This window comes from Myotis davidii, unplaced genomic scaffold, assembly GCF_000327345.1.
Source record: "Myotis davidii unplaced genomic scaffold, ASM32734v1 scaffold44, whole genome shotgun sequence".
Classification (NCBI taxonomy): domain Eukaryota; kingdom Metazoa; phylum Chordata; class Mammalia; order Chiroptera; family Vespertilionidae; genus Myotis; species Myotis davidii.
Genome location: NW_006299705.1, coordinates 5,554,037 through 5,579,590, shown reverse-complemented (window position 1 = coordinate 5,579,590; position 25,554 = coordinate 5,554,037). Strand labels below are relative to the sequence as shown.

Genomic DNA, 25,554 nt, shown 5'->3' with positions numbered 1-25,554 from the left:
AGCCTGCGAGAGGGATGTCTGACTGCCAGCTTGGGGAGCCTAAGCCAGCAGGTGGACATCCTCTGAGGGGTCCCAGACTGCAAGAGGGCATAGGCCAGGCTGAGGGACCCCCCCCCCCGGCCGAGTGCACAAATTTTTGTGCACCGGGCCTCTAGTTAATAAATAATAACACAAGAATAAACTTTCACACACAACTGTAAAACTACTTTCCCCAACCTGTAAGTATTATTATGTTCTTAATGCTTTAAAATCTATTTACCTTTACAGCACTTATAGCTGTATCAAGCGTTGAAACCTCATGGTCTTTGTGGGTACCAAATATCTTGTCAACAGCAGAAATTGGGCTTTTGCAAGTATAGCAATACGTGTCAATCTGGGACTTTTTCGCTTCTTTTTGCTCCTTCTCAGTTACTAACTCTGATGATAATTGGTCTTCTGTCCTCTCTCTGCCCACCTCATTCTGTTCAGAAGACATACTTTGTTCCACCTCACTCACAAATTCATTCCCACTGATGTGTTCAAAGGATTCCTTTCCCTGAGATAACACATCTTCAGGCGTGGATTCTGAATAGAGTTCTTCTGACAAAGTGTCTTGAGTAACTACTTCATAATTCAGAGATTCAGCAAACTCATATTCATCCTGGACAGGGCTACTGCGGAGCCTATCTTCACTTGGCTCAGGTAGGACCATTATTTGAGGTTCTACTTGCAGCGTTTCTTGAACACAAGTTGCACCAGATGTAAATTCTTCCTCTGGGAAGGACACTTGTACTGGGACATTCAGATTGACCTCTGGATTTGCATTTGCTGCTTCGTTACCCTGAGTGCTTGTTTCATCTCTGCTCTCCAGAACATGAGGGGTATCTTCAAATGGAATCGCATAGCTTATCTTCTGGGTAACCACTTTGACTTCCTCAGTGATGGGAGCTTTCCTCTGTGTATCTACATTGTCAAGGGTCTCCACATGGCCTACTGGTTCTCCCTCCCTGTAAGAAGCTTTCTGTTCCTCTTCTAGACTCCTTTCCCCGCAAATAGTTCTAAACCTCTCCCCAATTTCCCTTTCTGCTGCTATTGGTTGATATGAATCATCCTTACCAACTGATTTTCCTTCCCGACCTTGGTCTTGGTCCTTTTCCATTACAGATGTGTCATGAAGAATGTCATCTTTGAGTATATACTTCTCAAAATATATTCCTGTTCCATCATCAGTGTCAGATTTTTTGCTTGGAAATGATGCCTCAGAATTCACACTGCCACCTTCAGAAGCTGTCTCTCCTTCCTTCTTTTTCTCTCCAACTGCTTCTTCATACAGATCCTTGTATAAAAATGCAAGTGCAGGTGGTTCCTCCACAAGTTCAGGATTAATGGCTTTAGCCGTGGTAGGAAATATCGGGGTTCGTGACAAAACTCCCTCCTCTGTATCAAATAAGGGCATCCCAGGTGACTTGGAGTCCACATCTCTATTTGTGCTCTTTGAAGCATCTTTGTCAGCTGATTTTTGGATAACCACAGACTTTTGGGCCTCTGAGTGAGATAATTTGCTGTAGTCCTTTTCCAGTCCATAAAAACTTTCATCTAACTTCACCAAGTCATACTCATGTTCTAGGGCACTTTCCTCTGAACTTTCTGGGAAAGAGACAGCTTCTTCTGTAACTTCCTTTGAGAGTTTCACCTCAACATTTAATTTCCCTGGAGCTTTCTGTATTTCTGTGTCTGGGGAGATGTTATAATCAATCAACGTATATTTTTCAAAATAATCCTCTTCACCGGGAACTGTGGGCTGATTAAAGGCTAAATCACCAGTTTCTGAATCTGTGGCTATTTCCTCTTTTGTTTCATGAGTTTCCTTTTGTTTCTTTTCTTTCAAAGATGTAACTTTTTTATCAGAATCTAACTTACTCTTTAATGTTTTATGGCAAGCAACTGCCTCACTATCACCAGGGAAGGGCAGAGTTTTAAGTGAGGCCTTCTCTTCCAAATATTCTATCTTATCTTGCATTTGTTCACTTTCTTCCTGATCAACCGAAGATATAAATGCAGGAGCATGGATATTCAATATCTCACAGCCTTCAGAAATGATACTGAAGGCACTCTTTTGATCTTCTGAAAGTCCAGCTGGCTTACTAGTCGTTGTATATTCTTCTTCAGGCTCCCTGGATATTTTATTGGCATTGGTTGTTGATGCATTTCTTATAAATTCAGCATAGTTGCTGCTTGCTGGAGAGTGTGGTTCATTTACATGGGCAGCTCCTACAGCCCCCAACTGGTGTTTTGAAACAAGTACAGATTGTTTAGACATTTCAGATGTTTGTACTATAGATGTTTGAATAGTATGGACTGTATGCCTATCTGGAGTCAATTCTTGTTTCTTCTCTGTACTAATTTCTTCATTCTTTACAGTACTAATTTCTGGAGAAGCCTCTGAAAATGGTTGAGTTTCACTCAAAGAACGACTTAAAGAGTCATCTGATTTTTCAGGCATACTCCTGGCTATTTTCACAGAATAAGGCTGAATCTCCTGCTGCTTCTTTCCTTCTGAAAATGCTTGTAGCTGCTTTTCTTTCCCTTTCCCTTTCTCCTCCTCAATAATTTTGTGTCTTTCTTTGTAGTCTTCATTTTGACAGACTTGCTGCAGTGCAGCAGCAGCTTTTGATTCTTCCAATTTAATATGGGGAGATCCATGTGTAATTGGTGTCTCTTCTATTTCATTATTATAGCTTAACTCTAATGGGGTCACAATTTCTTGTTTTTCTGCCAGCACCTTCTTTTCTGCCAAGGAATATGATCTGATTTCCAAGTTATCTTTCTCCTCAGTTGGGCTAACAGACCTGAGTTTTACTTCCTCTTCAGAAATTTTCAGGGAAGCAGGTTTTGGCATTTCTTTCGTTAGTCTGTCCCCACCAAGATTAATTAAACTGCCTTTAGAGTTTTCTGGCAAAATTATTAACTCTGGCTTCTCTGATTCCCTCATGATATTTTCACTTGTGAAGCTAGATGAAACTGATTTTGGCTGTTGTGTCACCTTATCTACTGCATCAGATGAAAAGAGTGAGTTTTCTTTTTGATCACTTCTTGGCTCTTCCTTAAGAACAGAAATATTCCATTTAGATGGAGAAGAGATTTCTGGCTTCTGGGATCTTTTATTATCAGAGACATTTTTGGCTTCTTCCATAATAGATTCCTCACCCACTGGAGAATAAGATTGAATTCCAAAATGTTCCTCACTATCAACAGAAGTAACTACTGAGGTTAGGTCCATTTCTTTCTTCCCACGATCTTCACTGGACACCTCAAAGTTGGCTTTTGGCTGCTGTAAAACTTCTACATTTGATGAAAGAGTAGGCTTTTCTTTAAAGTCTTGACCTTCCTCAGATTTAGCTAAAGTACCTCTGGTTTCTTCAGCAGTTATGAGTTTTGCCTCTGGTAGCAGTTGATCAGCTGGTTTCTCAGTTGCATTCAAGTCAGTGGGAGCTGTTCCTTTAGGCTCTATCACAGTCACTGCTTTTTCTATAGATGGACTTGGTTGAGTTTCTAAATCTTTTTCAGCAACTTTATTATCTGGAGTGCTTGATCTAGAAAACAAATTGGACATCCATGACATGAAAGATGAAATTCCTTTCTTTTTCTTTTCTTCAGAATGGCCTGGTTTAACTGCCTTTGGCTGCTCAGGCAGCTTTTGTGTCACCTCAGGTGATTCTGGGGGCTGAGGTTCTTTATTTTCTAGGACTGAGGTTTTTATTTGTGTGGATATTTTCATTCCAGATGTTGGTTTCCCTCTCTCATTAGCATCATCTACAACTTTTGACTGATCGATTTTTAATTCTTCCAATTGTTTCTCTCCAGGTAAAGGAGATACACTCCTGAGTGCTTCTTTTTTATTGCCCACCACAGGTTCTGCATCTTCTACCAGGAAAGGAGCTGCTTTGGCATGAGAGGGAATTGTTTCTGACTTGACCTGTTCCATGGATGGACCAGACACTGGTTTCTGGAGGATTCTTTCAGAAGGTAGTTTGACTTCTTCCTGGCTGTCTTTGCAAGGTCTGGAAAACTCTGTATTTGCTTTTTCCAACACTGAACTTTCACTCCTCATGAAAGAAAAGACCTGCTTCCCCTCTGCTTCGTTTCTCTCCACAGTTCCAGCTGGAAAGACAGATTTTGTTTGGGGGACCAGCTTCATTTCTTCAGAAGATGTTTTAGTTGATAAGATCTCTACATTACCACTGGGGATATCATGAGTAGTTACTGGTTCTTGTAATGATAAGTGAGATTCTTCAGCAGAATGTGGCAGAATCTGTTTTCTGGTTTCATATGCACGGTCTTTACTCGACAAAGCAGCCTTGGGCTGCCCCGTCTCCAGATCAGTGCTGCCAGAGGAACCCAGTTGCACAGATCCCAGTACTCTTTCTTCACGATGACTTGCCAGATCTCTTTCTGGCTTTTCCAGAATCAAGTTTTCATCCTCTGGAGAAATAAGGGCCTCTCTCATTTGTGTTTCTTTAACATCTGCATTCTCGGTTGTCAAAAATGATTTTGATTCTTCCAAAGGCAAATTCTCTTTCATAACTGCAAGCTGTTTAATACCCAAATCTTGTTTAGCCACAAAAGATGTGCTTACATCAGGTACTTTAACAGCCTGATCTGACTGAAGTGTGTTTTCAGGTTTCTCTTGTTCCATAAGACGGTCAGAAGAAACCATCTTTGATGGTTTCGTTATACTCTGGGGTACAGGGAATGAATGTGTTTGGTCTGTTTCTTCTTTTAGTGTAGCTACAGCATCTCCTGTCACTTGTGCCTTCAAATTTCCTGTTGGCAGTAATGACCTTATTTCTTGTTTTTCCCCCTTTTTAAAGTCAGCTGAATGGCTCAACTCTTTTGATAATCCTTCTAAAGTGAAAGTGCATGGCTGAAGTTCTTCAGGGTTGTCTCCTTCAACCAAAGAGGTAAATGCTTCTTTTGACCCTAAGCTGACTATGTTAGGAGAGACAGACTTAATTTCTTGGTTTGGAGGTTTCTCCTTAAGGTATGGTGAAACCTCTGAAATTTCAGGCGCTGTGGCTGACACATGAAGTTCCCTGTCTTCTTCTTCTCCTCTGCTCCTAAGCTCAGCAAGGCCCTTTCCTAAGACAGAACCCCCTGTTCCAGTCATGGGCGATTTTATTTGCTTTGAGTCCATAGATCCACTTTGCCTACCTAAATCACCAGCATTTGGTAATTCTGATATTTGGCGTGGCTTGTCTTTCTTCACAGGTTCCAAAGAGAGCTCTGCCAGAGCGAGACCCTGTTTTTCTGACAGAAAATCTCCCTGAGCTGTAGAAGATGTGTCCATTGCCTGTTTGCTCTTATCATCACTGATGGTTGGGAATGTTGGAGCTAAATCTTCTGACACTAAAGTTTCCAACTTGGGAGAAGAACTTGCCATGTTCTCAGTTTTGCCTTTTGGAACTTCATGTTTGGGTGCAGGTGACACATTTTGTGAGAAAGGAAGTTCAGCTTCTTTTTTCTTTATCTCACCACCTAGGTTGACTGAAAGCCCTGACACCTCTGAGGCAGACACAGAATTCTTTTTCTGTGGTAAGGCCAAATGTTCAGAGTCAAGGACTGTAGAAAATGAAAGACCTTGTTTGTTTTCCACTCTTGCATCCTTGGATACATCTGCATGCTGAGAAGACAGTGTTTTGGTTATTGGCAACCCAGGTTTAACTTCTTCAGTTTCTACCTTTGACAAAATAGAATGCTCTGATATAGAGGATATGCTTGGAGGTGAATCCAGTTTAATTTCCTTCTCTGCTTCTGACCAAGTTGGATGTTTGGATGCAACAGTTTCAATATGAGGAGAGCTAGCTTTAATTGCTATCTTTCCTTCGTCTTTAAGGAGTAATTGCTCATCCATAGATGTTACCAATGGTGGCAAACCACTTTCTAATTCACGCTTTCCTACAGTTAAGACTGAATGTTCTATAGGGGTAGTAAGAGGTAACTCTGTTGGGATTTCTTCTTTTGCTAATTTGGTTAAGTTTGAATCATGCTTAGCTAGAGAGGTTGTGGTTATTGAAGAACTGGGTTCAATTTCTTTCTTTCTTTCTTCTGAAAATTCTGGTGCAGATAGTCCACGTTCAACTTCTTTTTCCACTCCTGGTGAAGCTGAACGCAGCACTTTAGGTACACCAATTATTTTGGAATCGTGTTTCACTTCCGTTTTCACTGCTGATAACCTCTCAGGCCCAGATAAAGGTGGTTCTTTTAGAGGTGAATATGGTTTTATTACTTCAGGCTCATTCTCTGACAATATTCTCTGTTCTAGTTCAGATGTCACAGTTGGAGCTAAATTGAATTTGACATCCTTCTTTGGCTCATCTACCAAGTCAGACAGAGTGGAAAATTTCATTCCAGACCCTGGAACATTTGGAGGCTGAGGTTCCATTTCTTGATCCTGTGATACGTGTGCCGCAGCTTCTTGAGAATCAGGCAAAATTTCTTCCTTACTTTTAACTTTAAACAAAGCCATCTGTTCATTTGCAGCTTTTGGAGTGAGCAAAGCTTTGGTTTCTTGATCTTTCTTAAGTGCATGGATTGAATCAGGTGAAACTGAATACTGAGATGAAGGTGAAACCGGTTTGGTTTCTTCCTTTACTATGGGTGATTCTGCAGGTACAGAAACAGGTGTTGCAGCTACTGATGAACTAGTCTTAATTTCTCCCTTCTCTAATTCACTGGTTAAACGTGGTGGAATCAAATCTTCAGACTCAGGTTCTAAAAATGCTTGAGTTACCTTTTTCTGTAATGAAATAAGATATTCAGACACAGATATTGACAATGCTTGAGCATCTGCTTTCTCTGCTTTATTTGGCAGACTCAACTCTCCAGATGCAGACATCGGAGGGGAAGGTTCAGCTTGTTGCTTCTGTGATGAGTTGAGATGCTCAGGTACTGGTGTAGCAGCTGTTGATTCAATTTCTTCCTCATCTGCTTCTGAAAAGCAGGAATATCCTGAAGGAGATACTGCAGTTAACAGTGACTCAGGCTCAATTTCATTTTTCTTTGTTTCTGGGATTTTATATGGTGGGACTGAAACTTGTGATGCTGAGTCTGGAGAAAAAAGTTCAGCTTCTTCAGTGTCTTCATCGGACAAAATGGTGTGTTCTGATGGTGATGTTAAACATATTGGAGATTCACACTCCAATTCTCTTCTCTCTGTTTCCTGAGTTGCATAGGGTGGGAATGAGAACTCTGACACAAATGCAGAGTCTGGAGAAAACGGTTCAACATCTTCTTGCTCTTCTTCTGAATAATTCACGGGTGAAGAGACACCTTTTAGATTTAAAGGGGATCTGCGGAAAATTTCTTCCTCCTGTGACTCAGGTGTTGCATGTGGTGATACTGAAAATTCAGAAGCAGCGGTGGAAGAGGGTGTGTACCGATCCATTCCTACTGTCTCCTCCTCTGATGGAATCACGTGTTCAGATGGGGTGGCTGAAAGTGGTGGGGCTTGGTGTTCAGAAGGCATTTCAGTTGTGGATTGGGGGAGAGAGTGTTCAGCCACAGAGGCCACATCTGGGGAATACAGCCCAGTGTCTTCCTTCTCTTCTTCTGACAACGTTACGTGCTCAGAAACACCTTTTGATTTTAAGAGAGATGCATCATCAATTATTTTCTTTGGAATTTCCTGTGTTACATTTGGTGGAACTATATATTGGGAATTCAATGTTGAATCTGGTGTGAAACGCTCACTTCCTAGTTCCTCCTCCGATAGGACCACATGTTCAGAAGGAGTGGCTGAAAGTGGTGGGGCTTGGTACTCAGAAGTCACCTCAGCTGTGGATGGGGGGAGAGAGTGTCCAGCCACAGAGGCCACATCTGGGGAATACAGGCCAGCGTCTTCCTTCCCTTCTTCTGACAAAATCATGTGCTCAGAAGCACCTTTTGACTTTAATGAGGGCTTATGGTCAATGTTCTTCAGTGACTCTTTTGTTGCCTGTGATGGAACTGAATATTCAGAAGCAGATGTGGAATCTGGTGTGTAATGCCCACTTTCCGCAGCCTCTTCTCCAGACACTGATGGAAACAGTGGGGATTGGCATTCAGAAGTCTTCTCAGTTATAGATGGTGAGAGAGAGTGTTCAGATGCAGAGGCTGAATAAGGCTCAAATTCCTCATTCTCCTCCTCTGACAAAACTGCATGTTCAGATGTAGCTTTTACAATGGATTGAGAAACTGGCTCAACTTCTTGCTTCTCTAGTTCATGGTTCATATCCTGTGGGACTGAGTGCTCTGATATGAAAGCAGAATCAGTGGAAACAGACTCATTTTCTTCTATTTCTTCCTCAGACAAAGCAACATGTTCAGGTGTTGATGTGGTCAGTGATGGTAGAATGGGCTCCTCTTCTTTCTGCTCCACTTCAGGGGCCAAGTGGGGTGGGAAGGGCTTCTCAGAAACAGATGGACTTTCTGAGTAATCAAGTTCTATGATCTCTTCCTCCACTAAATGAGAATCTTCAGGTTCAGGGGTACCAGCTATTGGTACAGAAGTCTCTATTTCTTCTTTCTCTGACACTAAGTGTTCAGAAAGAGAAATGGGTGGCTCAGGCACGTTTTCTTCCTTCTCTCCTTTGACATCCAGCTGAGGAGAGGTCAGTTGTTCAGAGACTGGTTCTGCCCTTTCTAGTGAAGTCAGATCTAATTCTTCTCTCTCTGGGCCAATGTCTTCCTGGATAGATGGTGAACCTGTTTCCAGAGAATCCTTCTCTGCCTCCGGTGAAACAGAATGGTCAGTAGAATATACGTCTTCCTTCTTTACCTCATTCATGAAAGGTGGTGAGACTAAAGATTCAGGCTCTGAAGGTACAATTTCTTGTGAATCAGGCTCGAATTCTTCCTTTGCTGTTTCCAGGAATGCAGTTGCAGATGTGTCAGGCATAAGAGAGGAAAGCTCCATTTCATGGGGTTTTGCTTCAACACCTGGCTGTTGTGGCACTGACTGGGGAGGACTGCGCTGTGTTTCCTTTGCTGTGTCATTACTTCTGGAAGAGGAAACTGTGTGCTTGGTGGCAGAAGCGGCCTTCAGGGGAGAATCCGGGTAAATTTTCTTTTGGTCTTCTCGACTGAATAAGGAGGTATGGGACTTTGATCCTTTGGAGAGAGCACCTCTCCAGGGTGAAGTAAGCTCTTTTCCTTTATCATCTTCTACGCTCTGGCCTACTAATTTGCCTGTTTTAGAAACTATATTAGAATCACGATTGCCCATATCTGGCTCTAGACTAAGGGATGCATCTTTCCCCTTCCTATAATGTATTTCTTTAATTACATAACCCTTTGGCAATGTCCCATAAAATTGTAGAGGAATTAATTCTTCTTTAACTGAATTAAACATCTTAATTTTATATTGTACTGTTCCTATATAGACTGGCCGTAACACTAAGGGCTTGTGTTCTTTGTATATTGCCCCAGTAATAGGAGGTGTATTTGAGGTGGTCTTCTTCTTTCTCATTTTATCATAACTGCCACTAGATAACTTCTCATTCTGGGTATTTAGTACCTGGCTTTCTGAAATTAAAGGACTATCTTTTTTGCTTGCTGGAACATCTTGGGTTTCAAAAGAATTTCTTTTTTTGTTGCCTTTCCGACGCAATGATGGTGAGCCATGCTTTGATTTAGATGTTCTTTTCCGGGCCTTTTTAACTTCATCCACAATAAAGGAAACATTCCCTGCAGTAGAATTTATAGTTGACCCTTCCAGACTACATACACCAGACGTCTGACTTTCTTCCGAAGCCCAAGGAGTGGAAGACCTACTTGAATTTGTTTCCCAGGTTATTCCACTATCTTCCCGTTGAACTGTCACCATGGAAAAGGAGGGGTCAGATATAATACACTTCTCCTTGGTCTTGCCCTCTTCATCCTGGTCTGATAATCTACAGTAAAAAATAATAATATTAACAATCACATATATTATAATAAAAACATTATATTAATTACTTATAATAAGTAAATATCATACATTTACCAGCTAAAGTATTAATGTGAAATTAAAATATAGAGATAAACTTACCACCCATATCAAAAATAGAGAAGTATACAAAATAAAGTTTAAAAATTGTCAAATATAACACATTATAGACTGAAATGAATCAATATCCTCAAACTAAAAAAAAAAGCTAGCCTGACTGGTGTGGCTCAGTGGTTGAGCATCAACCTATGAACCAGGAGGTCACAGTTCGATTCCAGGTTAGGGCACATGCCCAGATTATGGGCTCAATCCACAGTAGGTGTGTGCAGCAGGCAGCCAATCAATGATTCTCTCATCACTGATGTTTCTATATCTCTCTCCCTCTTCCTTCCTCTCTGAAATCAATAAAAATATATCTATTTTTTAAAAACTAAAGTTAAATTCATCACCTCCCTTATCAGAATTACCCTACCCACCTCACCCTTTCATGCTCACCTAGTCACTCAGGCTTCCTCTCTAGTCACCTGGACCTTCATAATGGCTCTTGCATCTGTGCCCTCTCTGTTATTAAGCCACTCTGACCTAGTGTTGTTATTTTTTTTAACCACACCACCTCTAGATTTTTATATTACATTCCTAACTGTTCAGCTAGAATTATATGTACCTCTTTTTTTTTAATATATTTTATTGATTTTTCACAGAGAGGAAGTGAGAGAGATAGAGAGTTAGAAACATCGATGAGAGAGAAACATCGATCAGCTGCCTCCCGCACATCTCCCACCGGGGATGTGCCCGCAACCCAGGTACATGCCCTTGACTGGAATCGAACCTGGGACCCTTGAGTCCGCAGGCCGACGCTCTATCCACTGAGCCAAACCGGTTTCGGCTCTATGTACCTCTTATCTGCCCCCACCCTCAACTCATCTTGCCCATCTTCCACCAGCTTTACTAAAAATTTTCATCGTGTCACTCCCTGCTCAAAAATCTCAGCAAATTCCTTCTACCTGTGGGGAAAACAAAGTTCAAAATCCTTAGTTCTCTGATTCCGAGCTCATTTTATTTCCAAGTACCCACCTCCACCCTACGTAATACATTTCTGTTTTAACTCTAAAATTTGCTGTTCAGTAAATATATCATGGGAACGCTGAATCAGGGCCATAAAGTGAAAACCCATCACAGAAAAAGAGAATATGTATCTCCAACTTGAAATTTTTAAAGAGAAAATGACTAGCCACCAAAGAGGAGCTACCAAAATAATAGTTTCCCTTATTTCACCAACATCTTTGTTTTGAATTGGTACTCTCATTTTTTTACTTAAAAAATAAACAAACAAACTAAAACACTACACTTCTAAAGAAGTAAAAGGTCCTCAAACTAGTTTGTTCTGAAAGATACAATTTTAAACTATTACCTTTTGTTTCTATTAGGCTCAAGATACGTATTCTAGGAACTGGTTATACCTATCTATGGCTAACAGCTAAAGTGACATTAAAGTTCCTTATAGAAATATAATTGGGAACAATAGCTTAGATTTGCATGTTGCTTTATGTTACTCTCCAACAATCTCAGTACACTAACCAGAAGTGTAACAAACAAAACAAGGTCATGGGTAGAATTTTTCCCAATTAAATCTGTTAAAGTGCTTTATATATCAACTAGAGGCCCGGTGCTTGAAATTTGTGAACAGAGAAGGGGGGGTTCCCTCAGCCCAGCCTGCACCCTCTCCAATTGGGGACCCCTTGGGGGATGTCCAACTGCCGGTTTAGGCCCGTTCCTGTGGGATCAGGCCTAAACTGGCAGTCGGACATCCCTCTCGCAATCTGGGACCACTGGCTCCCAACCGCTCACCTGCCTGCCTGCCTGATCACCCCTAACTGTCCTCCCCTACTGGCCTAGTTGCCCCTAACTGTTTCTGCCTGCCTGACTGATTGCCCCCAACTGCCCTCCTCTGCTGACCAATTTGGTTCTGATTGGTCAGTTTCTATTCCAGTCAGCATCAAAAGCTCCACCTACAAGACAGCCATTGGTCCTCACAGCAGCCAGATTTGGTTCTGATTGGTCGGTTTCAATGCCAGTCAGCGTCAAAAGCTCTGCCTGCTAGACAGCCTTTGGTTCCCCACAGCACCCAGATTTGATTCTGATTGGTCAGTTTCAATGCCATGCAGCAACAAAAGCTCCACCTCCTAGGCAGTCATTGGCTCCCCATAGCATCCAGATTTGGTTCTGATTGGTTGGTTCCTATGCCAGTCAGCATCAGAAGCTCCACCTCCTAGGCAGCCATTGGCTCTCCACAGCACCCACATTTGGTTTTGATTGGTCGGTTCCTATGCCAGTCAGCATCTCCGGCCTATCTCCAGGCCTGATCAGAGAGGTGGGGCTGAACAGCAGTCCCCTTTGAGGCCCGGAGAGAAAGAAAGGCCCGGCTGCTAGCAAAGCCCGGAAAGAGAGATAGAAAGAGAGAGGCAAGTACTGATCAACAGCTGCCCCTGAGGCTGCGGATCAGACCCTGCCTCTCTCTCTGGGTCTCAGCCCCCTGGGCAGACAGTGTTGGATCGCCAGACTGCAGTGGGGCAGTCAGTGCTGGGTCACCACGCAACCCAGTGCTGACTGAAGGACTTCCGGGTTGGTCAGCCTTCGGTAGTGATCTGTCATTACAACCCTGAGCTTTTATATATTAGGATTAGAGGCCCAATTCATAAAATTCATGCAAGGGCCTTGGCCCCAGTCCCTGCCCACTGCCGGGGGGCCTCTGCTGCCTCTGCCGCCCACTGCAGCTTTGTACGGAAGGAAGGACATCTGGAAGGATGTCCAGTCTAATTAGTATATTATGCTTTTATTATTATAGATTGTTAAAACACAGCAATAAAGTCACTTATGATCCTGCTTATATTGCAAACTTTGAAAACATGTTTTTAATACATAAAACACCAAGCAAACTTGTGATCTTATAATATAAATTGTAACTATTTTATGAGGGCCTTAAAAAAAGAAGCAAGAATTCTTAAAAGCATAATCATTAATTAATATTTCACCAAGACTAATTGAATCCTTATGTATTTAGCAGAAAATTAATTATATGCATTGCTGAGCAAAGTAATGCAAAGTAGCTTAGATTAAACCATGCTTATAAACCATCAGGGAATTAAGAAAAAATATCCATGTAACTATGAATGAAAAAATTATGACACAGCATTATCATGCTCTAATATAAAGTACTTGTTTTGTAGATATACTAAAGACCACAGAAATTCATTGTGGATCAGAAGAATAAGTATCTTATTTTCACAATGACCAGACATTTTACAAGCCTGGAAGTTAGGGCTCTCTACTATTTGGAACCTAGTTATCTTTCTAGTTTTACTTCCCATTCTTCCCCTTCGTAACCAGACCAATTTTTAAAGTGCAATACCCATGGCCATAAACCATGTGCTCCAGCCAAACATCGGCCTTCTCCCTCGTGTCTTTTCTTACATCCTTCTCTTCACTTGGAATGAATCACCTCTATATATCCTAACTTTACACTCTTCAGCAGAGACTAGCTCACATATCAGCTTCTTCATGTAGCCATCACTGATGCTGTAAGCCAAAAGTAATTGTCTTCCCCTAAATTTCTGGAATCTCAATGTGAACTCTTCCTAAGGCATTTACACCCTACATGAGAGTTATTTTTACATATATCATAGCTACACTACAAGGCCATAAACAACCTGTGAGCAGAGATCATATGGTTTAGCGGTTCTTTTAAGGGTTCTCCTCTTATGAAATCTTTCCAATATATTCACCTTCATTTTCAGAGGAACAGCTCTTTTACTTTTGTACACATATTTCATCAACTTCAGTAATATTTAAATAAATCATGTAATAATATCTAGCACAACTAGTATAAAATGGTATGAAAATAATCACAACTGGCCCTTAGTAAACATGCAACTCAAAATAATGGGTATTATTAGACAGCAGCCTTCTATGGAGTGGTTAGTTTGCTTTGGGCATCAGTCTATTTTACAGAGCAAATGGGGAGTTTGGGCTATTCCTGTCAATTAGGTTTAGTGGAAAGTAGTTAAGAGCTTATGTTACTCTTTCTGTACATTTCTGGTTTCCATTCATTAGTGCTCACAGGCATGGAATTTTTGTTTCAGAAGAAGTTCAAAACTGCAAGACTTTTTCAATCATCATTGGCTTTCAACTGATTTCAAATTGAAGCTAAAGTCAAGATTCATTCACTGAACAAATATTTATTGAACTCTATGTACTAGGCAGTATGCTAGGCAGGATTTTTTTTTTTTTAGCAAGATAACCATGTGGTACAAAATTTCTAAAAGATCTTACAATTAATTTCAAATTAACCATTTTGATCTGAGCTACAGAATTGTGATAGAACTATAAATTACTTTTTTTCTTATTTTATTCACTGGAAATCTAGGATGTGTTTGCATGTTGCCACTAGAGGCAGCTCCACAGTAATCAGGTCCTTGTCTAAGCCTTCACCTGTACAAGAGCATTGCTAGACACAACCAAAGTTCTCCCAGACTAGCTTGAGAACACTCAGTTGTATGTGAACATTCTCCTGCTTCTTTTATACAAGGGTGCAGCATAAAGATTCCTATCTTTTTAGCTTTTTAAAAGGAGTTATTTTTATCTATAAAATCTTAAAATACATGATAGCAATTTATTTAAAATTATTACTTGAGACACTAATTTCTCATTCCGTTGTTTCTTTCCATGTGGAAGAACATCTGTTATAACACTCCTTCCTGGCTTAGCTTCCCTCTATCACTCTTCCCCATTTTACTCTGTTCCTGGTGCTATAAAGTATAAAAGGCAGGTCCTCATGTGAAGAGGTCTTCAGAACCTGTGACTTGGGATATAAATTTGGCTATTTCTGCTCTGGCCAGTGTGACTCAGTTGGTTGGAGCATCGTCCTGTATGTACATCAAAAGGTGGCAGGTTCCATTCCCTGTTAGGGCACATACTGGTCAGGAGGCAACTGAACCGATGTTTCTTTCTCATCTCTCTCTCTTTCTCTCTTTAAAATCAATTAAAAACATATCCTCTGGTGAGGATTAAAAAAAAAATCTGGCTACTTCTGAAATTTGGTATTAGAAAGCACTTTGTTGTTTTTGTACCTAAGCCACATTCTCTGATATCATTAGCTTTATCAGTAGTAAAGTTGACATTTTGATCTGTATCTGCCATTCCTTCGATTTATCTATCAATTGCTTCCGAACTTAGGGAGGAAAAAGAGGGTGCTGTGTAGCAATTCTACTTGCCATTTTACAAAATAAATAAATGATCACATATACTGCAGCTGGTAGAGCCTAAAGGACATCACCTGACAGCAAGAACAGATATGATAGCTGACTTACATGCTTGCTAGTATCCACCATAAAGTGATATGTGGACCAATCAGACCAAGAGGAATTCGCCTGTCAGAACTCAGCAATGCCCTGATCCCATGAGTCTCCTTCACAAGCACACAGTCAAGTGCACACCTTTGTTTGCACAGGCTTTCAGAACTCCAGAACCATAGTGGTTGACACGATGCTTTATAAGCAACACAGACCAATTTTAAAGCAAACCCATGGTCAGTGATGATATTATATACATAGCAAAAACGTCTATAAGCTGCAAAGAATAAGGGTTGACTATTTGAGTCAGATTTGCAAAAAAGAAAAAAGTTGATATTCTTAAATGCCTCAGGTTACTTTAGCCTAGGGCAGTGGACAGCAACCTGTGGCTCACGAGCCACATGCGGCTCTTTGGCCCCTTGAGTGTGGCTCTTCCACAAAATACCAGCTCTTCCACAAAATACCGACTTCTGTGCACGGGCCACAAAGTTTCAATCGCACTGTACGTGTGCGCCCGCACATGGTATTTTGTGGAAGAGCCACACTCAAGGGGCCAAAGAGCCGCATGTGGCTCGCGAGCCGTGGTTTGCCGACCACGGGCCTAGGGTAATCCTAGGTCTAAGGTTGCTTCTGCTGCCATCTGCTAACAGGAGGAAGGAGACCTAGATTCTAGTGCTTGCTCTGTCATTCACCCAGGATCTGGTTTTCAGCATGGAAATAAAGCAGTCTCCCATGTTGCTTAAATTCTAGTAGAGGGAAGACAGAAAAAAAAACAAAGCAAATGAACAAATGTTAGGTGGCGGTAAGTACTATGAAGAAAATAAAACAGAGTAAGTGGGATAGAGGGCGATGGTTATCAGTTGGGGTGCTATATTATGTAGGGTGGTCAAGGAAGATCTCTCAATTAAAGAGATTGTGAGCAGAGATCTGAAAGGAGTGAGGGAGTGAGCATGCAGATATTAAGAGAAAGAGCAGAGCAAACAACAGTATTAAAATCGCTGAGGTGAGACTGCTTGGCAAACACAAACAGCAAAGATGAGACAGTGCTAGAGTAGAGTGAGGGGAAGAGAAAGATGAGAAGGGTAGCTGGGAGCCAGTTCACCTGGACTGATGGGCCATAGGGAGGGTTTGGATTTTACTCTGAATGAGATAAAGAGCCACTGGACGGTCAGCCCTGCCATCTTCTAGAACAGTGATGGCGAACCTATGACACGCGTGTCAGAGGTGACACGCGAACTCATTTTTTTGGTTGATTTTTCTTTGTTAAATGGCATTTAAATATATAAAATAAATATCAAAAATATAAGTCTTTGTTTTACTATGGTTGCAAATATCAAAAAATTTCTATATGTGACACGGCACCAGAGTTAAGTTAGGGTTTTTCCAAAGGCTGACACGCCGAGCTCAAAAGGTCCGCCATCACTGCTCTAGAAGCTCAGAAATGGGCAGCTACTCAGACTCAGCTGATTGGGACCCATCCACCCCACTGCCCTACCCCAGTCAGGAATTTGAATCTTAAGCAGAAAAGACTGGAAGGCTGAAAACCCACGACACTCAGGCCGGATCAGTCCTTCTTGTTCCCTGGGCCCCACAGCACTCCCCTGGTTCCTGTTCAGCTCCCCAGTCTGCCATTCTTTCTGTGAGCTCTTTAAAATTCTTCTAATAGGTTCCATTTTCTGTCTGCTATACAGAGAGTTGTTTCTTTGCTCTCTGTTAGAGACGGCTAGCTATCACCCAGCTTATTTCTCTCCTTTCTGGGCTTACATTACCCAGCCTCATATGCAGATTTACAGAGAAGGAAATTTTTAAACTTTGAGTGGATTGGGGCAGGCTGTGGGAACACGTGAGAAGAGGGGTCTGGAATATAATCACAGAGTATAAAAGCTGATAGAAGGTTTTGCAAGATAAAAATGAGTTTTCCAGGAAGACCAGGTGTTTTGGGGGCAATTCAGTCAAAAGGAACAATATGTGCAAAAGGAGAGAAGTGTGAAATCATATGGTATATCTCAATGTGCTTTGGGGCAACTTCACAAAAGTCTGTCATCTTTAAAACAAAAGACCCAGTGGCATATATGTTAGTATAATACAGATGGTTCCAAAATACTACTCTAACCTCCAGGCAGATTGGAAATTACCCATCATCCTATCTTTCTCAGGGCTTTAGATAGTCCTGATAATGAGTTAATGATGGTTTACATGTATACTTGTGTGTGTGTGTGTGTGTATGTATGTATGTATATATATGTATATATGTGTGTGCATGTGTGTGTGTGTGTATATATATCTTGATTTCAGAGAGGAAGGGAGAGAGACAGAAACATCAATGATGAGAGATAATCCCTGATCAGCTGCCTCCTGCATGCCCCCCACTGGGGATTGAGCCCACAACCCAGGCATGTGCCCTGACTGGGAATCCAACTGTGACGTCCTGGTCCATAGGTCAATGCATAACCACTGAGCCACACTGGCTGGGCTGTATATTTGTTATTAACAGCTGAGGTAACATGAGTTATTGAGTGCCTAAGATATGTGCTTGACCTTACAACCAGGACTAGATAAAAAAAGGTGTTCCATTTGAAAGTATAAGGTTTCAAGGCCATGGTCAGGTAGTTCAGTTGGTTAGAGCATTATCCTGATACGCTAAGGTTGTGGGTTCAATCCCCGGTCAGGGCACATATAAGAAGCGACCAATGAATGTATAAATAAGTGGAACAGCAATCGATGTCTCTCTCTCCCTCTCTCTCTCTCTCAAATCAATCAATTAAGAAGTTATAATGGAGGTACAAGGTTTCAAAATAGTGAGTATCTTCCTTCTTTCCTATCCATCCCTCCCCATCCAAAATATTACATGTGGGCCACCTGCACAAACTTGTCCATTTACTTCAAAGTAGGAAATGTCTACCTAGCTGTGGGTAACGGTGTTACAGAACCCATCAGAACTTTGAAATTACTAAATTCTCCACTATTACAGAAAACTGAGGGCAAAAAGGTGCCAGATCCAGAGAACCAAAATAAATCAACAATGGTATGACAGGGCTGGTTCATAGCTTAGTGACTATTTCCAACCAAAACATGGGCAAGTCAGTTATGTGTGGTCTTGGGAGTTCCTCAACAGTGGCACTTTTGACATTTTCGGCTACATAAAATTCTTTGTTATGGGGGGGCTATCCTGTGGGCTGAAGATATTCAGTAAGATCTCTGGCTTCTATCCACTAGATGCTATCCACTATCCACTAGTACCCTGCCCCCAGTTTTGACAACCAAAAATGTCTTCAGAATTATACTAGTTGTGGGCCACTAATATAGTTAGACCCAAGAGTGAAGGGAAAAATAAACCATCAGCCATGGGCAATATTAACCCTGGTTGAAGATGTAAGTGAAAAACCATGGAAGATAAGAACATTTGTGTTCTGGGATTCCCAGCTGAAGAGTTAAACACAAGCTTAGCTCTTGAACACTGGAATTCTTCAACAGCTATTGAGTATTCGCACAGAACAGAAACTGTACCCCACCAGACACTGCTGTCAAGTTCCTGTGAAGGTTGAGTTGTGGTTACTAGGAAACAGAGCACTTCATCTGAATAGAATGTGTCAGGCTGGGATCTTTTAAAAATATATCAGTGAGTCAGGAGAGATTTCTCCCCTGCTGTTCCACTTTTTTTTTTCTGACAACAACGATGCAAACTTCATAAAAGCAGTAAGGACAAGGGCTAATTGGCCCAAAAATAGAAGAAATCTGATCCGGTTTCCTCATTTCCTTCAGCAATTTTTCTTAAGTTTGCAACAGAGAAAGAGTCCTTAAATTGTGGCCTGGAAAATAACAATAATACATTTAAAAATAATACCCAGCTCCTCTACTAGATGGAATGAAGGTTTTTCCATATACCTAGTATGGTATATGCCATTTTTCTTTATCATTTTTTAAAAGAAACAATTATAGTAAAACATACCCAGACCTCACTCCAGCACCTGCTGCAGAGATAAGCAGGGATGAGTAAAAAACCTGCCAACCCTGGGGCTTCCGGAGAGAGGACCCTCTGCCTGCACCAGCAGAGAGGCTTGGGGGTCAGTGGGTTGGCTCTCCTGGGCCTATATGCATCACCCTCACAGAGATACCACTAGGAGCACAATAAGGGTGCCCTCCGACTATGGAGAGAATGTCCTTGAGAATCTTCTTTGCTGCATATAGAAGAGTACAAGATGAGACGAGGAGAGGAGTTAGACCAGAAAATTTTGACTGAGCAACCACCACATATCTCCTCTTTAATTTTCAAGTGCTCGAGCACTCCACTGACTTTTTAAAAAATACACTTTTATTGATTTCAGAGAGGAAAAGAAAGGAAGAGAGAGATAGAAACATCAATGATGAGAGAGAATCATTGATCAGCTGCCTCATCCATGCCAACCTGGTCATGTGCCCTGACCGGAATCGAACCAGAACCTCCTGGTTCATAGATTGATGTTCATGAACCACTGAGCCATGCCAGCTGGGCTCCATTGACTTTTGATCTAGTCCTCAAACTAGTGCTGCCAATAGGAAAATTAATCATGCTGTCACTGTTACTGACAAATCCTTACACATTTTGTGCTAGATCAGCTCTGGAAGATAATTCATTACCACCACTAACTTTGTGGTTTCTGCACTATTAGAAAGTATGTTCTTTTGTGCATACGTAAAGTGTTTAGAAAGTTTCCCAATCTCCTTTTTTTTTTATTCTCAAACCAATGATCTACAAAGGTTGGGGTGGGAACCTTTTTTTAAAATTAATGCAGTTATTTCCCTCTCCATTGTGAGCTTAAAAGAACTACAATCTGAGAGATTAATCTCTCAAGAACACAATTTAAAAAATCTGGGAATAAAATCAATATCAATAGCTAAACTTTGCCTCTCTCCCCTTCAACTTTCTAAGCAATTGTCTAGGTATTTTACATTCTTATACTCGTTCTACCACCCTTAGTGCTTATTACACTTCAATCCAATTTTGTCATGTTGGGCGGGTGGCCCAAGTGCCTGGTTTCTGCAGAGTTGAAGGCACAGCAGCAGCAGCCGGGCTAGACCCAGCGTTATCATGAGAAACACCCAGAAGACCTCGCGGACAGTCTAACACCATGGCTATAAAAGAACAAGAAACTTTTTACCTATGACATAATGCAGAGAGTAAACCAACATCCTAAAAGGAAGTCTCTCAAATTCCACAGGAAATCATAAATAAGAGATCAAATAAAATTCCTGTTGATACACTGAGAAATAACTTGCCAGTAACTTGCTCTAGACTTTTTGTTTCTGGCTGAAAAATCTCAAAATAGGAAGTCAGCAAAAGATTTAATCATTTTTATGGAAGACTGTGTTGGAATAAATAGGATTCACATAAAATTCTGATTCCCCCAAATCATTTTTACACATTTTAAAGCACTTAGATCTCTTTAGCAGTTCTCAAAATTAAGATAAATATCTTATAATATTCTTTTATTCTTCACCCACACAAAAATCCAGCAAAAAATTATATGTGTGATCTAGTAAAACGTTTTTTTAAACATAATATAGGCTAATACTTTTCTCCCCATTCTTCAGTCAAATTCAAGTGAAAATTCAAGATTTCCCTAATTGCCAAATATAAATTCCAGTGTAGAATATATAGGAAAACAGAAAAGCATGAAAAAAGAAAATTAAACCAACCAGCAATTCCAACACTCAAAGATGACTACTTTTTAAATACTGGGTATTTTCTTCATTGCCATTCTATCCTGAAATGTGCTCCTTTCTTTTCTTTTTTTTACACAAATGATATGCTTTGTAATGTGCTTTATCAATTATTATTCTCAAATTTTGGGGTCTCAGAACCACTTTGTGCTCTTTAAAATTATTGAGGACCTCAAAAAAGCCTTTTTAAATGTGGGTTATATGTATTACTATTTATAATATCAGCAATTAAAACAAATTTTTAAAAATTCTAATAATCCATTAAAAATAAAGTAACTTATTACATATCAACATTAATAACACATTTTATAAAAATTAATTCTATTTTCCAAAATAAACAACAAAAAACATTTAGTGAGAAAAGTGACATTTTTTTCAATTTTTGCAAATACTTTTAATGTCTGGCTTAACAAAAGACAGATGAATTCTCATATCCATTTTCTACATTCAAAATGTTGATATGTCCTGTTAGTAGAAGTATGTGAAGAAAATCTAGCCTCACACAGATATGTAGTTGGGAAAGGAAGAGCAATTTTCAGATTATTGTGGATATTTTTCTTTATACTACACCAGAACTTGACAAGTGGTAGTGTTTTAAAGATTAGTTGCAATGTGGATTTTAAAATAAAATTTAAAAATCAATGAAATTTTAATACTCTGTGCTCTCATGAGAGAATAAAAATGGAAAATGCAAATGTCTTAGTATTACAATGAAAGTAGTTTTGACCTTCAGGACACCCTGAAAGGGACCACACAATGTTATGTCTAATAGTTAACATAGCATTCTATCATAGGACATAGCGCTTCACCCACTAACCTGTAGTCAAATATTTAAATTGTTTCCAGGTTTTTGCTATTATAAAAAATGCTATGACAAACATCTTTATAGATACATCTTTCTATACATTTGCTTTTTTCAAATAACACCTTAGGAAGTAGAATTTGAGGGTCAAAAACAAAGTTATTTTTCAGGATTTTATACATATTGCCTACTTTCCCTCCAGAAAGGTTTATAATTCACATTCCTGTCAGTAGCCTGTACAAGAGCCTTCCATTCTCACCAAACTCTTCTCAACACTGGCTACCATGTGAGCCCTGTTTTAAGAGCTGCTTTTAAAGTGTGACTGAGCTGGCTGTTAGAGAGCTCACTCTTACATGGCATGCAATACTTGAGATTTACTGGAATTTTCTGCTCACAGAGGACTTCTCCGATAATTCTACCACAGTGTTTCTTTACTGCTAGTTAGCATAATTACAATTAGTATTTACCCTGTGTCTTCTACTTGACAGTAAGGTCTTTTTGTTGATAAATTATTTTATTTTTCCATTACAGTTGACATTCAATATTATATTAATCTCAAGTATACAGCATAGTGGTTAGATATTTATATAAGTTATGAAGTGGTGGCCCCCAGCTCCCTACCCTCCGGTAAGTATAGTACCAGACATAGTTATTACAATATTATAGACTACTAGAGGTCCAATGCAAGAAATCCATGCAAGGGGCTCAGCCCCTGCCACTGCCGCCGCCACTACCACTGCTGTGGCCGCCTCTGCCTCAGCCCCCACCATGACAGCTTCGTCCGGAAGGTCGTCTGGAAGGACGTCTGGTCTAATTAGCATATTACACTTTTATTATTATTGGTATTTCTATGCTGTACTTTATATCCCTGGCAATAGGTTTTCTGAGACAGTAACCATGTCTCATTATCTTAGTGTTGAGTCCATAGGGTGGAGACTCATGGGATAATGGTGGAAATAGTATTTTCCACCTTATAGAGACCTGGGTTTAAATGTCTTCACTGCTTACTAGCTGTGCAAGCTTTTGTAAATTACTTCCCCTTCCTTTCCTGAGCTTGGTCATCATCAGTTAACAGGTAGACTAACATCTACAGTACTTCAGAAGGCAGCTGTTTTGAAATTATATGTGTAAAATACCTTGTCCAATACTTGGCAAATATTCCGTATGTTTGTTCTCTTCCTTTTCCTTTCCAATGTTGAATTAACCTTGTGAAATCCAAAGTTGAAGGATCTTAAATACATGTTGATTTACTAATAGGCTACACTTAATTAAGAAAAACCAAAAGGCAGAGGACACCTCTTTAATAATGATTACCTCTGAAAAGTGTAACTAAGCAAAATTGATGAGTTTTCTAATTACTCTTTCCTGCATCACTCAGATGTTACTCATTCTCTCAGTCAGTCAATATCCATGAGTGTGTCATATGTGTTCCAAAGCAAAATATACACAGTCCCTAAACAAAACAGAAATGTAAAATGAATCTTTTTAGTGTCAGAATGCCACTTCTTTGGTCATAGTGAAACCTGTAGTCAGAGAAAAGCTATTCATAAAGGTATGCTGAGAGAGCTGCTCTGACTGTCGATCTCAGTAGCAGCTGGTACATCATCCCTGGTCCTATTCTGGTTAAAAGCTGACAATTTTTGCAGTGGGGCTTAAAACTAGTATATATATATGCATTATTTTATAGTACATATATATATATTATTATTTATATATATACTTATTATTATATATATACTTATTATTTTATAGTATATATATATATATATGCATTATTTTATTATCTGTCCACAGTGTTATAAAATTTTAAGGATAAACAAAATAAAATGAAAATCTTTAACAGCTTGAACACCTTTGGGGGCCTCCTAATTACAAGTACTCATAGATTATATAGAAAATAACTACAATGATAACACTATTACAGCAACACTTATAAGGTGTACCTACAACTATACCCAGAGGCAAATTAATAGCCTTAATTGTTAGCTTATTAAACAGTAAAGAGTCCAAATAACCTAACTAAAGTATTCCATCAAACTATTTTAATATATGCATTTAATGTAAATGGTATACTATTTTAAAAGCCCCTTATAATCAACCTCTATACTCACAAGGAAATGCACACAGATGTTGGCTCCTATTTACTGTTTGTGTTTTGGGAGAGGAAGCCTTGGCCTATCACTGTTGCACCAACCTGGATATCTAGAGACAACTCTAACAAGAAAAATAAACAGAAGAAATATACAACTGCAACCAACAAGAACTGGTACTAGCTAAAGATACTAAGCAACACAGATTAGAGGTTCCCAAATGCCGTTCTATACAAACTAGAAGTGTCAAAGTGTTATGCCCAGATTTCAAGACCCCCCCAAAGATCCACCAGGGAGCACCAAATCCGATGCAAAAGCAGAGTCTTTTATTCAAGCTTGCTTGGTCCCCAGACCACACTCATCAATACAACGGTAAGCCAAGTGGCAGAGAGAGGGCTAGCCCAATGGGAAGAGGAGTTTTGGGGGGGCGGGGGTAAGGGGAGGGGAGGTGACTGTGTGCCCTGCCAATTGGCCAGGCGCAAGTTGGTGTATCTATGGCAAGGTTGGGTTTGGGGGGGGGGCACACTCTGACTACTGATTTGGCCGATTTCGGTTGGTTGAGTGAGGGCTGGGGGCTAGTGATGCAAGGGCAGGGTGCAGCTAGGGTCTGGTTACACAAAGACAGGGGGGTGGCTAGCATACTTTTGGCCTTGGGCTAGTTTCTCCTGCTTTCCCATTGGCCGAGATAAGGGCAGGCTGAGTAACTGATACATTCTGCGGCTTTTTCTTGGAAGAGGGGTTAAGGACACAGCTATCAGTCCTGTTCTGTCCTTTCAAAAGTATTTGAAATTTATTTTTTACACTATAATTCCTGGGTCTTGCCCCAGAACTTCCAAATCAAAATCCCCAGTGGTAAGACGTAGTAGTCTGTGTTTTGGTTAAAGCCTTCTGGTGAGTTTAAGGTGTAGCAACCTTGAGGAACCACTAGGTGCATATCTTAATTTTTAATTTTCTAACAATAAGAAAAAGTTACTAAACACATTGAGGTTATCAGCAAATTGAAAGAGGTGAAACAACTGAGAGGTCAGAGGGAATAGATATAATGTTAATGCAGGAAACAGTAGAAAATGTTTCAGTGGGATTAAAGAAGCTGAAGCTGGGATTTCATCACTGAAACAAGATAGAATAGAAAAAAGGAAGGAGGAGGATGGCGTAGGGGTGGGGAAGAAATTACCTGAGAACAAGAATGAATTCTTCAAAATTTAGAGAAAGGAATGAAGAGAGGGAGAGGATAGAAGAGAGGGAGGGAGGGGAGAAAAAGGATGGAGTGTTTAGTAAAGTCAGTGAAGAACAGAATAGAAACCAAGACTAGTATATTTTAATGTGACTCTGAAATGTCTTCAAATACCAACAAGAAAGCTTTGATATTTTCTGACAACCCAACCAAAGAAATTAGAGAAAAGACACTAGTGAGCTGGATGCAGTTCAGGTTGAAGATCACTCCTGGTTTTAACTCAAAATTAAAACATAAGTCAAGTAGAATTATTTGTGCACCTTGGATATACCCCCCACTAAGGGTGTAGAGTGAGTAGTGATCACTAAGGAATAGCATTGCTAGGAATAGCAATATGAACCCATGAAACTGCTTAAGTCTTCAGTCCTGACAGATTACAATAGAGGGAGGGACAGGGAACTGCTTACTCTGTTTCAGGAACACGTGATGTCCTTGAC

The 25,554-nt window shown here is 40.3% G+C and overlaps 1 protein-coding gene across 1 annotated transcript in view; it reads right to left on the bottom strand.

Moving 5' to 3' along the window:
• The window catches only part of CMYA5 (cardiomyopathy associated 5), a 96,813-nt gene that overhangs the window by 53,006 nt on the left and 18,253 nt on the right, over nucleotides 1-25,554 (bottom strand). Inside the window, exon 2 of the mRNA XM_006775470.2 lies at nucleotides 260-9,908. Coding sequence (XP_006775533.1) covers nucleotides 260-9,908 — 9,649 coding nt within the window. The remainder of the gene's footprint in view (nucleotides 1-259; nucleotides 9,909-25,554) is intronic.